This window comes from Chiloscyllium plagiosum, unplaced genomic scaffold, assembly GCF_037043375.1.
Source record: "Chiloscyllium plagiosum isolate Xiang-an unplaced genomic scaffold, Cpla_swu_hap1 HiC_scaffold_21, whole genome shotgun sequence".
Taxonomy (NCBI): Eukaryota; Metazoa; Chordata; class Chondrichthyes; order Orectolobiformes; family Hemiscylliidae; genus Chiloscyllium; species Chiloscyllium plagiosum.
Window position 1 is genome coordinate 12591157 of NW_028270159.1, and position 16519 is coordinate 12607675.

Consider the following 16519-nt stretch of genomic DNA (forward strand, 5'->3'; position numbering starts at 1 on the left):
GTTTTGGTTATCATACTTATAAAAATCACAAAGAGGATTTAAATGCTGAATCCTCCTTACCCAGAAACCATTCTAGCAGCACCCAAAAGCTTGCTTAGTGATTCCAGAGGACTTCCTTCCACCACCCCCACTGAGAGACAATTCAAAACACTCAAATCACCATTTGAGTGAATTGCCTTTAAACACCTTTGATTAGTTTGTAAACCACTGGGATGGCATTGGACTGCAACACACAGCTCACGCGTTCAAATTACTCCAGGATATATTGTGAACAAGAATTACAACAAGTGCAGAAAATTGGAAGCTGCCAACAGAAAATGATTATTTCCAACTTTATATTGGTCACCTGTGGCACCTTGGTAAAAGTCGGTGCTCAGTAAGGAATTGGCTTCAGGAAAGGAAGGGAGGGTTATGTTTGGACTGGAGAGATGCACTGAGTGGGGCGTCCAATGGTGAGTGCTGGTTCCCTAGTGTCGAGAAGACAACGGTACAAATATAGACATAAGTGAGTGGGCTGATAAATGACTGGCTTATTTTTAAAGGAAAATTACTCATCTACATTTGCACAGCAGTGAACTCAGGGTTTACAATTTAGAATGAGTCTGTATGTAGTCAATTTTAAATATTTCTTTGAACTTAGTTGCATATCGAACTCTTAAGATGCAATTACAATCTCCAAGGCTAAACGCAAAACAGTGTCCCTGTCATTTTTGTCAACCAGCTAAATAACATTTTGCTCTTATGACTCAGCACAATAATTGTAAAGATCTTCAGCAAAGGTGGTAATGCAGAGACAAACCCTGGACAGAGCTGAGAGCAGGCCCTGTAGCAGTATAAAGGTGATACACAACAGTAACACAGAATGAGGGCACACAAGGATTAGTGAGATCCAACAGGCAAATAGGACAGGTGTTTCCAAAGAAGTCATTGGGTGCAAAATGTTAACTGTGTTTCTCTCTCCACAGATGCTGCCAGGGTTTCTCTGGTGGTTTCTGTTTTATTTCAGATCTCCATAGTACTTGGCTCTTACAGCTAAAGAGCTGAAGGTGGGGTGAGGTATCCTCCCTTGGAGTCCCTACTTTGAAGAATACTTTGGATTGTACCACAGAGAAACAAATTTTCAATCCCATGTTCTTGCCTCAAGCAAGCTCTTACTGTCCAGCACAGAATGCAGTCATGGTACAGTGATAGTGACTCCAACACCAGACAGTACAGATTCAGGTCCTCCATGCTCTAGAGATATCATGGTTGTGGGTATGTTCACCGAGCTGGGAAGTTGATTTTCAGATGTTACGTCCCCTGTCTAAGTCACATCTTCAATGTGTTGCAGCCTCCGGTGAAACGCTGCGCAACTGTTTCTTCTGGAATCTATTTGGTTCCATTCCTGCTGCTTCCGGTTATTGGTTCCAGTCGTATGTTGTAGTGGCCGGTATATTGGGTCCAGGTAAATGTGCTTGTTGATGGAGTCTGTGGATGAGTGCCATGCTTCTAGAAACTCTCTGACTGTCCTATGATCATTGTGTTGTCCCAGTCAGATTTGAGGTCTTTGTCATCTGTGTATATTGCTACTAGGGACAGCTGGTCATTGCGTTTCATGGCTAGTTGGTGTTTGTGGATGCCGATTGCTAGTTGTCTGTCTGTTCCGTCCTAGACAGTGTTTCGTACAGTCATTGTATGGAATCCTAGAAATTATGTTTGTCTTGCACATGTTGGGTATAGGGTCTTTTGTCCTGGTGAGTTGTTGTCTGAGTGTGGCTGTCGGTTTATGGGCTGTCATGACAGACTTCTCCAACCACTCGGATTCATGTAATTTACAAAGATTCCATGTAAAATCTGCACAAAACACTAGATAGGGCAAACAGGCAGACAACTAGCAATCCTCATCCACGAACACCAACTAATCGCCACGACCAGCTGTCCCTAGTAGCCATACACACAGATGACAAGGATCACAAATTCAACTGAGACAACATAATTATCATAGAATAAGCTAAACATAAAACAGCCAGAGAATTTCTAGAAGTATGGCACTCATTCATGGGTTCCATCAACAAGCACATTGACCTGGATCTAATATACTGACCACTACAACGGACAACTGGAACCAATAACCGGAAGCGACAGGAATGGAACCAAATAAATTCCAGAAGCGATGGTACAGCAGCACTTCACAGGAGGCTCCAAAGCCCTGAAGATGTCACCTAGACAGGGGACAAAACATCTGCAAATCAACCTCCCAGCTGGGCGAACATCCCCACAACCACGATAACTGGTACCTGAGCTACAAATCTTTATACAGTCCTTGAATATCATGATATGTTTGAACAGGTTGTTTCTTCTTTCAAAACTGTTAGAGTCATAGAGATCTACAGCACAGAAAAAGGCCCATTGGCCCATATGTCTACACCAGTCAAAAGCAGCCACTCAATAATTTTAATCCCATTTTCCAGCACTTGGCCCAGAGCCTTGTATTCCGTGGCATCACAAATGCACATCTAAATAACTCTCCCACCTTTACCCACTGAGTTCTAGAGTCCCACCACCCTCTGGATGAACAAGGTCTTCCTAACATCCCCTCTAAATCTCCTGCCCCTGACTTTAAATCAATGCCCCCCAATCGCTGATCCCTCAACCAAGGGAAACAATTTCTTCCTGGCTATCCTATCTATGCCCCTCATGATTTTATACATCTCAATCATGTTCCCCCTTCGCCTCCCCCATCTTCTCTGTTCAAGGGAAAATAGCCCCAGTCTGTCCAATCTCTCTTCATAAACTGAAACTCTTCATCCCAGGCAACATCCTGGTAAATCTCCTCTCCAGTGCAAACACATCCCTCCTATAATGTGGATATAATGAGACATTGGAAACGTTAAGTGTTTAACAGACATTACTTCAGTTTTGCCAGCTTCATCTTTAGCTCTTACAATGACTGAGAGAGATGGCATGGGCAGGAAGACCCAGCACACTCTGGGAAGGAGCTCTGAATGCTGGACAATTCAGTGGGACACACACCTGGCTTGCTCACTCCAGTTTAGCTAAAACATAGAATCCCTACAGTGGGGGAACAGGCCCTTTGGCCCAACAAGTCCGCACCGACCCTCCGAAGAGTAACCAATCCAAACCCATTTACCCCTAACCTACATATCCCTGAACACTATGGGCAATTTAGCATGTACATTTCACCTAACCTGCACACCTTTGTGACTGTGGGAGGAAACTGGGGTACCCGGTGGAAACCCATGCAGACACGGGGAGAATGTGTAAACTCCACACAGACAGTCGTCCAAGGGTGGAATTGAACTTGAGTCCCTGGTGCGGTGAGGCAGTAGCTAACCACTGAGCCACCATACAGAAATGACTTTCAGCCCAACTGCTGGTGTGCCAGTTAAAGGTCCGGCTAAAATATTAGGAACAGTTGAAGCTTTTGTACCATGTGGTTTTGACACTCTGAAAGGAGAGAATAACTGTCTGGTTTCTTATCCATCCAAGTGTTGCCCATACAGCCTGAAAGCCTATGGCAATGTAAGGGTGCAGTAGCCGTGGAAAATGGTTGGAATTTTAATCAGATTGTTCCTAGTTTGCAACATCCCATTCACAAAAATTAATTGACTTTTGTGCAAATCTCAGCCATGGAGACTCCTCCTCAAGATAATACCCCATTCAGCCATTTTATACCTGGTTCCCTTTCAGGAATGTGGCTCCGGAGAGAATGTAACACACCGTTACATTTGGAACAATGCTTAACATTTTCACATATACACATGTCTTTTTGCGGCATACGTATGTGGACTTGCATGATGCATTCCATCTTGAGACTGTGTGGAGTTTGCACATTCTAATGTCTACGTGAGTTTCCTCTGGGTGCTCTGGTTTCCTCCCATAGTCCAAAGATCTGCAAGTTAGGGTGGATTGGCCATGTTAAAGTGCTTCAGTGTCCAGGGATGTGCAGGCTGGGTGGCTTAGCAGGGTTATAGGAATAGAGTACAGATGTAGATCTGAGTGAAATGCTGTTCAGAGGGTCAGTGTAGACCTGATGGGCTGAATGGCCTGCTTCCACATTGTAGGGATTGTATGACAAGTCCACTCCTCCCCAGTCCCAGGGATCAGTGGCCCCTAGAGTACAGGCTCTCTCCTTTTCAGCGTCACTTTAAAACTGATACTATTTTTAATGAATGGGTGGCATTCCAATGACTAGTTTGAAGAATTCCCACAGTTAGAAAAGCAGAAAGTAGAAAGCAAGCAATATGAAATTGTACTTAAACAAACTGTACATAAATTGAAAGGAAGATTTAGACTTAGGCAGGAGATTAAAGGAAAAATATAAATATCACACCAACTTTAAATCTAAAAACAGACTACAGTTTTAATTTCTATTAAAAGAGAACAAGAGTAAAATGTTTGAGGACGGGGAGGTAGGTGACAAATAATTATACCATGATATAGGAATAAACACCCACTTATTCCCGACCTGAAAAAATAAGCCTTATTAGGTGTCTTTCTCGTCATGAATACTGTCTGACCTGCTGAGTGTTTCCAGCATTTTCTGTTTTACTTTCAGAATTCAAGCATCTTTTAGATTAGATTCCCTACAACAGGCCCTTTGGCCCAACCGCCCCTCCAAAGACTAACCCATCCAGACCCATTTCCCTCTGACTAATGCACCTAACACTATGGGCAATTTAGCACAGCCATTTCACCTGACCTGCACATCTTTGGACTGTGGGAGGAAACCCACCCAGACAGTCATTCGAGGCTGGAATCAAACCTGGGACCCTGGTGCTGTGAGGCAGCAGTGCTAACCACTGAGCCATTATGCCATTCCAGCTTGGGTCTGTTGTTTTTCTGTTAACTTTTATTTTCCTTTTTAGCAGCAATTGTAACACTTAAATAGATAAAGCTCCCAACAAATCAATGATTTCTAATTGATTCTCTGTAGGAATGCTGCAGCAATATGCCATTTGGAGGGACAGTACATCACTGACAGGGATGTCTGGATGTCCATGGCTCGACAAGTTACCGTCATAATAATGACAATGTGTGTCAGTCTCATTGTCATTACAACCACAAACTCCAAGCCACTGTCAAACAGTGTTACATGTAACAAACACAGAGAAAGGCTACAATCCATCTTTCATTGGATTTGAGTGGCTAACCGTACCTCCTACAACAAATCTGAACTCAATAATTACTGCCTGGCCTTGATTTATTTCACAATACTGCCACTACATGGCACACTGTAGAATGGGATTGTCATCTACTGCAGTTTTATAAAAGAAATGCTTCCGAAAAGTAAAAGTAAGGGGAAAAGAAATAATATTTGAAGGAAAATGCATGGGAAACCTAGTGAAACTAGGTGACCAGTGAAAGGGTTTAATTAAGCAAACAAAACAAGTCCTGGCAAAACTGAAAATAAAAATAAAGTGTTCGAAATACACAACACATCCATGAGTGACAGCAAAGTATAAAAAGATTGACGTTGCTGTTGAAACCTATCCCCAAAACAACATTCATCCAATCGTTTTTTTTGTATTAATGGATATTCTTTCTTTTTGTCAAGAACATCTTTTGACATAAATCTGTTCCAGTTTATATTTTACCCTTCTGCACTGATCTTCCTTTCTTGAAAGGCTCTAATCTAAATCCAATATGTTCTGCAGGAAGATATATGCAAAGCAGTAAGTCAATTACATGTTTTTACTGGTGAAGTGTGCAGCTCAGTTTGTGTGAAAGACGCTAAAAGGCTTAGACTGCTTCCCCTCACAACACAAATGATGCACTCAAAACATAACAGTTGTCATGAATTGCTACATACAATGTCAGGAGCTGACACTGAAGCATTTATATACACTTTCTCTTTGCATGGTCTCACAATGCGTCTCAAACCTGTTAAACGCTAAAAGGAATTTCATAAGCCATTAATGGGTTGTTAATACTGCAAGACTGAGATGGAGAAGGCAAGCAGAACTCACGCAGTCAAAACCTTATGGATATACGGAGGCTGGAATCTGGATCACAGGTGCCTTCGGAAAGAGAAGGGATTGAGACACACAGTATGATCAGCTTTAGTGAAATGAATTTCTTGTTCCTAGGATTTTTTATCCCCACTTTCTATATGGATACTGTGATAAGCTCCAGTGTGGCCTTATAATTATTTTGAACTTATGAGATGATACTCAACTAATCTGATTAGCATGGAGAAAGAACACAATTACTCGACACCCTTCAGAATCAGCTAAATATATCTGCCATTCCTCCCTCTTTAGAAGAGCGAAAATTTGTCCATCAGAAATGAAGATGAGAGAAAAGACAGGCCCATCTAAGTAAACTTCCTATCGGGCAATAAAGGCTTACGTTCAAAGGGAGAACCAAGTAATTATCTACACCTAATCTGATCACCAACGTTCGCCCACACCCACCTACCCCTACACCATAGCCAATCCACAATCCTTTCTTTTTCAATACTCGAGTTAAATGACTGCAACGTTGAAGCCATTAAGACTTTTGGCAAATTTGGAGAGGGACACATTCACTGCCAGCATCAACAGTCGAGAGGGTGGCGCTGGAAAAGCACAGCAGGTCAGGCAGCATCCGAGGAGCAGGAGAATCAACGTTTCGGGCAACAGCCCTTCATCAGGAATGAAACAAGGGTTTATGCCTGAAACGTGGATTTTCCCACTTCTCGGATGCTACCTGATCTGCTGTGTTTTTCCAGCACCACACTCTCGACTCTGATCTCCAGCCTCTGCATTCCTCACTTTCTCCCTGCCAGCGTGAACAACCTCTTTTCCAAATTCCTGACAGAGAACTGAATCTTGTTGGGCTGTGTTCCTCACTCCAGCTGTACCTTCAGTTGTCAAGAGCTTTGAGCACTTGGTCCTTGACCCTCGCATTCTTATTTTCAAATCACTCTCGGGCTTCATCTCTGCAAATCGCTGACACTTCTGACAATGCTACAATAACGATTGGATCACTGGATAGAGGGAGAGGTTGATGGCAGAGGGGTCAATAAAAGGTAGACATCTACTTTCCCAAAAGCAGCACAACGACACGAGGGGCAAGGGGTTAGCAAGTGGAGGCAGATTCAATCGTGGCTTTCAAGAGAAAATTTGAACAATTGTCTGAAGAGGAAATAGTTGCAGGGCTTTGGCGAAAAGGCAGAGAATCGATCATTCAGAAGACCAGCACAAGAAGAATGGACAGAACAGCCTTCTTCTGTGCTGTAATTCTACTATACTGTCTGATAAGATGCTCTGAAGTACCTTTGGTTTTTCAGTATGTTAAGGTGCTACACGAATGCAAGTTGATCTTTTTATCATCTTGCTGGAGGTGAAGAGGTTAAGGGAAATGTGATAACTTAATTATCCTATCGTTAAATGGTGAGAGCAGAGATACTGGAGATAGATCAATACAGTTAAACCACCAACACTTGCTGCACGTACACTACATGAGGACATGAAAGCAAGCTTGATGGATTATGTCAATAAAGAAGGATTACAGGATTAATGGAAACATGATGAATAGGAAAGTCATAACATGTCCTCAAAGATATCAAGGCAATAGTTGGAAATTTTCAAAACAAGCATAAGTGTTAGTTTATATTAACAGAAAAATGGAATGCAATTCAAAGGGAGCTATTCTGTCATTATATAGTTCACAGCTAGAAATTGTTTTCACTTCAAGAACTCCAGTTATAAGACAGAAGTACTTGAATATTAAAGGGACTGCACAGGAGGAAGCATTTACAAAATTGGTAAAGATTCATTCTTCTCATTAGTAAAGATTGACATTTGCCCAAACGAATTATGCATAATGAGGGCACGTGGCTTATTGCATTTGATAGAGGAATATGGACACCAATATAAACCAAAAAGGGACTAGATTCAGAAAGTCTCACTTCACCAACCACATTTATTTTTAAATAGTTGACAAGAGAGGTTGTAAGAACAATTCTCCCAGAACTCATTCAACATACAATTGGACAATTATTGGGGAATTTATAAAAGTATGTACCGCAAACTATCCAGCTGCTGGGATAGCAGGGAGGTCAACAAGACATTTCATCTTTTGATTTAGAAATCGATGTATCTTCTACATCCCACTGTTCCATTACCATTTACAATCAGAAGCTATGCACAGCTGAGTGGGTACAACAAGGTGACTAGCATCTAACGAAATAAGGTTTTCGTTTGATGAATTGTGCTCGAAACATTGGCCAAATATTCTGTCTGCGTCTCACCTGGTAATCAAATTGTGGTACATACCCAGTTTTTCAATTATTATTCCAGACTTACCCTTTTTTCCTATCGTTGCCCAACCTATCCTTTACTGTTTCCAAAACTAGTCAGTAGCATGTCTAAGTAGTCAAATGGTAATATTTACAGAAAAGAAGCTTGCTTGCTTGGGGTTATGGGTATATGCTGGTAATAGCATTGACCAGAAATCAACAGGAAACATGATTGGTGGCCTCCATGCTTGACTTGAGTCAAGAAAATGTTAAGAGTCTTGACTAATTGAAATGGTGATGTTTCCATTGACATTGGTAAGTTTGTTTCTGGCACGGTATTCATTAATATAAAGATGTTGTAAACTGCCATGGGAGATGGAACAAACTGGGACTCTTTCCTCTGAAAGAGAGACAGCTGAGTTGGTGATGCATTCGAAGCTTTTAAAGCTCTGAAGGGGTTTGATTGGATTAGGGTAAAGAAGGTGTTTGTATTTGTCAGCGGAGTCCAAAACTGGAAACGCCACACTGAAGACAGCTACAACCAAAGCCACAAATTCAGGGAAACATACCTAACTAGAGAGTGATTACAGTATGGGACTCACAACCTCATGAAGTGGTTGAGGTGAATAGTTTGGCTACTTTTAAAGGGTATTCCTGAAGAAGGGCTTATGCCCGAAACGTCGATTCTCCTGTTCCTTGGATGCTGCCTGACCTGCTGCGCTTTTCCAGCAATACATTTTCAGCTCCTTTTAAAGGGTGTCAAAAGAAATACAAACACTGGCATGGACCAGTGGGCAAGAAGTCCGATTGGTTCACTATCTGTTCGATATAAAGTACGGTTTATTTAAAGAGTGTAACTCCCACTTATTGTCCCATTCAGAATTCTAGAAGAAAGCATTCTCCCCGTGTCTGCGTGGGTTTCCTCCGGGTGCTCTGGTTTCCTCCCACAATCCAAAGATGTGCAGGTCAGGTGAATTGGCCATGCTAAATTGCCCGTAGTGTTAGGTAAGGGGTGAATGTAAGGGTATGGGTGGGTTGCGCTTCGGCGGGTCGGCGTGGACTTGTTGGGCCGAAGGGCCTGTTTCCACACTGTAATGTAATGTAATCTAATCTAATCAAAAAGCAGATAACCAAGTTCATTCAACAAGACCCATGACTTCCTTACCAGAAATCGAGTAACTCTAATTTTTTTTAAATTGAAGAGTAGATTGTGTGATATTAATATTTTGCATCTCACTGGAGATATTTGCAATCCGAGGTTTCATATCATACATTAATTCCAATGCAAAACTCAGCAATTATCATTTCCCTGCATCCGGTTACGAGAGCCTAACTATATTGAATTGCAATTTGACCATATAAATTATGTTGCAGCTGTAACACCTCTCCCTTCGATTAAACAGTTAATCAACAATCTAACGGCTTTCAGCATCATTCCTTCATTTCGGTTTCCCAAGTTGAAAAAAGCAATTTTTTTTTTCCACACCAATTGATCTCTGCTCCCGCAGGAGGGAGTTACCCTTTCAGGAAACACTCTTCCAATGAAAGCATCGTTCCTTCATTTTAGTTTCCCGAGTTGATAATAAACGACTTTTTATCACACCAACTGGTCTCTGCTCCCAGAGGAGGGAGTTACCCTTTCAGGAAACACTCTGTTCCAATGCAAGTCACAATGTAATAATGCTTCACAATAAACTATTGATGCAGATTTGTCAGAAGGTGACAAAAAAAAAATCCTACAAGTAACAGTTTCTCTCTTTGGAATCACGCCTTCTGAACACTTTCCAAGCGGAGCTGTTCCCTCCCAGTCTCTAGCCACTTGAGTCTGACAAAGTAACTTCGGAAAATTCCGACAATTAATCACAAGTAAAATGCTGCAGGCGCTGGAGATCTGAAATAAAAGCCAAAAGTGCTGGAGGAACTGAGCAGTGTCCGCGGGCAGAGAAACAGGGTTGATGTTTCAAATTTAATATAACTCCTCAGAAGAAGAAAAATTCTTTTGAACTTAGAAAGAAGTCAAATCAAACTTGAAATTTTAACTCTTTCTCTGTCCACGGATGCTGCCAGACCTGCTGAAGTCCTGCCAGTACTGTTTCTATTTCCAACAATCAAGACATCTTCCAAATCACCCAGATTCGCTTTCTTTTCAATGAGGATTTAATCCCTTGCACAGCTTTTCACTTTGATCACTATTACTTCAGCATTTGCTAGGACAAATGTTCGGCACAACATCGTGGGCCGAAGAGCCTGTTCTGTGCTGTATTGTTCTATGTTCTATTCTTCCTAAATGACAGCCTGCCCCCTTCCAGATTCTTTCCATCCCCATCTCAATCCCCTTTCTCCAAGGACAATCAGAATCCATGGCATTTTTTTTTGCCAAAGACCCCAGAATACTCCGCCCTGCTGCTTTCTGCATGCAGGTCAACAAAACTGATTTCAGACCGGAAGAGCTGGAGATCTTCAATAATTCTGGCAGCATCGCTGGAAAGGCAGAGAGAGAGTCTGACCTCTGTGACCTTTCAGATTTCCCTGTAATTGTCACAAAATCGTACACCACACAGGCACAAGCTGACCATTATCCCAATTTCAACCATCTGTCTGCACTTGGCCCAAATCCCTCCAAACCTTTCCTATTCATGGACCTATCCAAATGTCTTTTAAACGTTGTAACCGTACCTGGACCCATCACTTTCTCTGGAAGTTTATTCCACACACCAACAACTCTCTTTTTTTAAAAAAAAATGCCCTTCGTGTCTTTTTTAAATTGTTCTCCTCTCACCTTAAAAATATGTCCCCTAGTCCTGAAATCCCCCGCCCTAGGAAAAAGGCACCTGCCATTCACCTTATCCACATCCGTCACAATTTATAAACCTCAACCTCCCATACTCCAGTGAAAAAAAGTCCCAGCGCATCGAGCCTCTCCCTATAACTCAAACCCTCCATTCCCGGTAACATCCTGATAAATCTCTTCTGAACCATCTCCAGCTTAATAATATTCTTCCCAGAACAGAGTGGACACTCCAGAACAGACCTCACCAATGTCCTGTACAACCTCAACATGACGACCAAACTCAAAGGTCTGAGCAATGTAGGCAAGCATGCTAAACCCCTTCTTAACCGACCTGGTAAAAACAATGACTGCAGATGCTGGAAACCAGATTCTGGATTAGTGGTGCTGGAAGAGCACAGCAGTTCAGGCAGCATCCAAGGAGCTTCGAAATCGATGTTTTCGGGCAAAAGCCCTTCATCAGGGATTCTTAACCAACCTGTCTACCTGTAATACAACTTCCAAAGAATAATGTACCTGAACCCTTGCCTCTCTCTCTCCCAAGATCCTACATTTAATTGTGTAAGTCCTGCCTTTGGTTGTTGTGTTCATTCGACCATGCAGCAGATGCAACCTTTATTGGTCAGAGGATTGAGTACAGGAGTTGGGAGGTCATGTTGTGGCTGTACAGGACATTGATTAGGCCACTGTTGGAATATTGCGTGCAATTCTGGTCTCCCTCCTATCGGAAAGATGTTGTGAAACTTGAGAGGGTTCAGAAAAGATTTACAAGGAGGTCGCCAGGGTTGGAGGATTTGAGCTACAGGGAGAGGCTGAACAGGCTATTTTTCCCTGCAGCGTCGGAGGCTGAGGGGTGACCTTATAGAGGTTTACAAAATTATGAGGGGCATGGATCTGGTAACTAGGCAAAGTCTTTTCCCTGGGGTCGGGGAGTCCAGAACGAGAGGGCATTGGTTTAGGGTGAGAGGGGAAAGATATAAAAGAGACCTAAGGGGCAACTTTTTCATGCAGAGGGTGGTACGTGTATGGAATGAGCTGCCAGAGGATGTGGTGGAGGATGGTACAATTGCAACATTTAAGAGGCATCTGGATGGGTATATGAATAGGAAGGGTTTGGAGGGATATGGGCCAGGTGCTGGCAGGTGGGACTAGATTGGGTTGGGATATCTGGTCGGCATGGACTGGTTGGACCGTAAGGTCTGTTTCCGTGCTGTACGTCTCTATGACTCTAATTTGATCTTCGTAATTTGGGGGTCAGGTAACAATTTATTTCTTCATAGAGTTGATTTTCTGTTGTTGCTGTGGCCCCCAGACTTTTGTGGCCCCCAGAATTAACCTGGCAATGTATCGAGATAAACCCCATGACACTGATTAATACCGATGTTCCTGCAGCAAGTGTATTTGGACAATAAAAAGATAAGAGCTCGGAGGGGGAATAGGCAATTCAGCTTCTCGCCTGCTCCTCATTTGATTATGATCGTGGCTGATGCCATCTCTGCCTCAACTTCATTTCCCTGTCCACTTTCCTTAACCCTTCAAACTAATTAACTACTAATTGTTGATTGCTAGTTAATAATTAAAAATCTATCTCCTCTTTAAATTTACTCAATGTCCCAGCATCCCCCACGCTTTGGGGCAGCGAATTCCAAAGGTTTAAGAATCTTTGAGAATTGCAATTTCTCCTCATCTCCGATTAAAATTGTTACTCCTTGCGCTAAAACTAATGGCCTCTCCTTCCAGCATCTTATATACCTGGGTTAGATCTCGCGTCCTTGTAAACTGTAGCCTAAACCTCTCAATCCCTCCTCTGAAGACAAGCCTTTCATGCCTGGGATTAATCTAGTGAACTTTATCTGAATTGCTTCCAATGCCTACTCAAGTAAGGAACCACAAACGCAGGCAGTGGTCCAGATGCGGTTTCATTAATGGAGAAAGTGAGGACTGCAGATGCTGGGAGATCAGAGCTGAAAAATGTGTTGCTGGAAAAGCGCAGCAGGTCAGGCAGCATGAGAAGGGCTCATGCCCGAAACGTCGATTCTCCTGCTCCTTGGATGCTGCCTGGCCCGCCGCGCTTTTCCAGCAACACATTTTCAGCGGTTTCATTAATGCTTTGTACAATTGCAGCCACACTTTCCTACTTTGCTACTCTGTTCCATTAACAATAAAAAAAATCAATTTGGCTTATGCGGGGGGGGGGGGAAGCTGAGTGCGGGGACAATACTGTACAGTTTACCTCTCTCCTTAACGGGCTGTAGCTTTTAAAGGGGAATTTTTACTACAGCTGTACTACAACTTCTTTGTATCAACGATCAGCCGCCACTGGCCAGAGCTATGGGGGTTAAGAATATTCAAATGCAACAGGACCAATGAGAAACAAAATGTCAATGTTTCTGATGTAGTAAAAAGAAATGCAAGATCCGTTGGACAGCAGCATCCACCCAGCTGAGAAATGTAACAGTGCGGGTGAAATTGACTGCGCCGACTAGACGTTTCTATAAAGTGAGTCCCGAACACAAATCTCTTTTTGGACCAACGAAAGAAACGACAAGGGTCGAAGCATTTGCAGCATGAGCAGACTTTCCCTCTGTAGCCTTGCAGTCAGTAAACTGCCCACTGGTATCATACCGAAAGTGAAGACGGTTAAGGAGTTTCAGTTAGGTCCTTATACCAGTCTCCAGATCAAAATAACGTGAAAGCGACCCGGTAAATTGCACTGAATTAATAAGAAGCCAACTTGGGCAGCACGGTGGCTCAGTGGCTAGCACTGCTGCCTCATCGCATCAGGGACCCGGGTTCGATCCCACCCTGCTTGCATGGAGCTGCACTTCCTCCCCCAGTCACAAAGATGTGAAAGTTAAGCATTTTGGCCAAGCCATAGTGTTCAGGGATGTGCAGGTTAGGTGTATTAGTATAGGGTAGGAGAATGGGTCTGGGTGGGTAACTGTTACTGGACTTGTTGGGCCGAAGGGTCTGTTTCCACACTGTAGGGAATCTAATTCGAACAATGCAGCCGTATCGTTGCAATTGTGGGAGGGGGGGACAGTTTCGATACTAACGCAGCTGGGGGGACTCGCTCCGAAAGAATCTTTTTGCAAAGTCAGTCCAACTCTCGTGGTCAAACCTCCGAATGCACCAGGAGCTCGGACCAGCAACACTGGCTCGCTTCTCCACAACCGTGTGTGTGTGTGTGCAAACCCCCCCCCCCCCCCCAAGCGTGCGGAAAGTTACCGCATTTGGAGAGGGTGGGAAAAGAGGGGGAGAAAAGGGGGAGTAACTGCAGGGAGGGGGTGACGATTCCTTTCTGCCCTAACCTGCTGTCCCAGTGAGATTCGACCCAAAGAAGCCTGGGTGAAGTCTCCAGTCCTGGTCACAGTGGCCGCCGTTGCACTGGGATTCCTTCTTTTTTTTTCCCCCCCAAACATAATAACTTAGGAGAGAGTGGTCAATTCTTAAAACTTGTTTCTTTCCACGCGGGGAGGGAGGATTGGAAACTGCCGCAGACCCTGAACAGGACAGTCAATTTCACCATGACAAAACCAGAACAGCCACACAAAAAAAAAACCAGGGGGGGTTATTGCCATGCCATCCCACCTCCTTCCAAACCCAGGGGCTGGGGAAGGGAAATTAAAGAGAAAGACTGACCTGGGCGCGTATGTATCAGCGATTCCATCGTCGAAGACAAAGGATTGGTTGGTGTAACACTCAGTGCACATCTCGCCTGGAGCTGCCTCAGCGCCGCTTCCTTTCACCCAAGTGTCAGCAATCGCCCGCTGCTTGACCGGACACAGGAGCCGGAACCTGGCGACACCCCTCAGCACCGAGATGGGCAGGGAGTGACCCAGGCACACCGCCCCATCCGCCGGCCGTGCTGCCGCTTTTCCCGGGCCCGGCTCACTCCTCATTCCCGCCCGACACAAGCTGCAACCAAGGCAGGGGAGAGAGAGACAGAGAGAGGCGTGGGCACGGAGGAGGAAGATGCTCAACTTCCACTGGGGGGGATATCAATCCTCCCCTCCCAGGCTGAGCGCTCCCTGCCCCTCAGCGATCTGAAGCCAATCTTCCTGCCCCGCTGAGATGAAGCTCCCCGGGGCAGCTTTGCGGCTTCTCCCGCTGCTCTGACTCTCAGCAGCTCGGGAACAGGCTCTCCCTTCCGCCCGGCTTCCTCAGCCACATCACCTGTTCGTGCTGGAGATGACACTGGGCAGTTCCACAGGAGAGCGATGGAGGGGGCTGCCGGGGGGGGGGGGGGGGGGGGGGGGGGGTGGGGGGGGGGGGGGAGGGTAGGGGGGGGGGGGGGGGGTAGGGAGGGCGGGGGAAAGGGGAGAAGGTGGAAAGAGGCGATTTCTGCTGCACCAGAGGGTGTCCCACATCAAGTCAGTCCCTCCACCCACAAGAATTCAATAGGCAGCTCCATACCCAATCCGCACATAGACTGAATTATTTGCTGCATAGTTAGTCTACTATGTACTGTCTTTTTCTATTTTTCTGTCTCTCCTTCCATCCCCCTCTCTCATTCTGTATGTATCAATCTATCCAACTTTCTATCTGGCAATCCAAATTTCCATCTATACATCCATCCATCCATCCATCCAGGTATCAATCCATTCTCACATCTATCTATCCATCCATCTATTCATCTATCCATCATCTATTTATTCACCTTTACATCAACCTATTTACTCTTTGCATCCATCCATCCACCCATGTATTCATCTATTGATCTATCTGTGCATCCATCTGTCCCGCTATTCACTCACTTATCTCTCTCCAAAGATCTATCTGCCTCATCACTGAATGCCTTTAAACAAACTGAGATTATCAATGATTTAAAATCAGTGACAATGATTGATTGTATTTTGCCCAATGAATCTATTCACTCTCAGCTGCTTCTTGTCCAATGCACAGACAAAGTTGCTTCATGTTTTTAAACTTAATGGGAGACATTATCAGGTGTGGTCCAGATGTACAATACAGGCTTAGAGTCTGTTTACAGATCAGAGAATGTCTAAAGGCATCCATGTTAACTTTTCTTTGCAGTTAATGTTCTGAAACCAAACCACCAGATGTCATTAGGAGTAAACAGCAGTTCTCTATGCCGGACTGACTCTCAAATTTCACTGCCAAACATTATCTGGGAATTTCCTTGGGTGCTCACTGCCAGAAACTATCACATGTTCTTGAGGTAAATATTCAGTGTTGTTTGTTCCAGAATGTTTGAGGAGGGATTAGTCCTGAGCACACGCGATGGTCACAAGGCTCCCTTGACATAAGCAATCCCCCCCTCACTGCTGGTCACAGTGGCATTTTCAATCCTAGATTCTGACTGTGTAACCCACGATAGTGACAAAAGACAATCAAGTTCCATGGACAAATTTGGTCCCCATACACTGGGTGTTTTAAATGTGATCGTTAAATGTTCATTAAGTCATGGGGTGAGTGAGATAGAAGCATTTCATTGTCAAAGGCAAGACTCACACATTCATTACTTTGATATTTCTGGGGTCCAT

The 16519-nt window shown here is 44.0% G+C and overlaps 1 protein-coding gene across 6 annotated transcripts in view; it reads right to left on the reverse strand.

The window, feature by feature from the left end:
* Positions 1 to 14987, reverse strand: part of kcnt1b (potassium sodium-activated channel subfamily T member 1b) — a 433004-nt gene extending 418017 nt beyond the window's left edge. For 4 of the 6 annotated variants that reach the window (XR_015760695.1, XM_087998271.1, XM_087998272.1 and 1 more), the window contains exon 1: positions 14655 to 14987. Coding sequence is in view for 5 of the 6 variants with exons in the window: in XM_087998271.1 (XP_087854397.1) it covers positions 14655 to 14914 (260 nt within the window). In the remaining variant the exon portion in view is untranslated. The remainder of the gene's footprint in view (positions 1 to 14654) is intronic. The other 2 variants (XM_043720459.2, XM_043720458.2) reach the window with 1 other exon arrangement.
* Positions 14988 to 16519: the final 1532 nt, after the last annotated feature.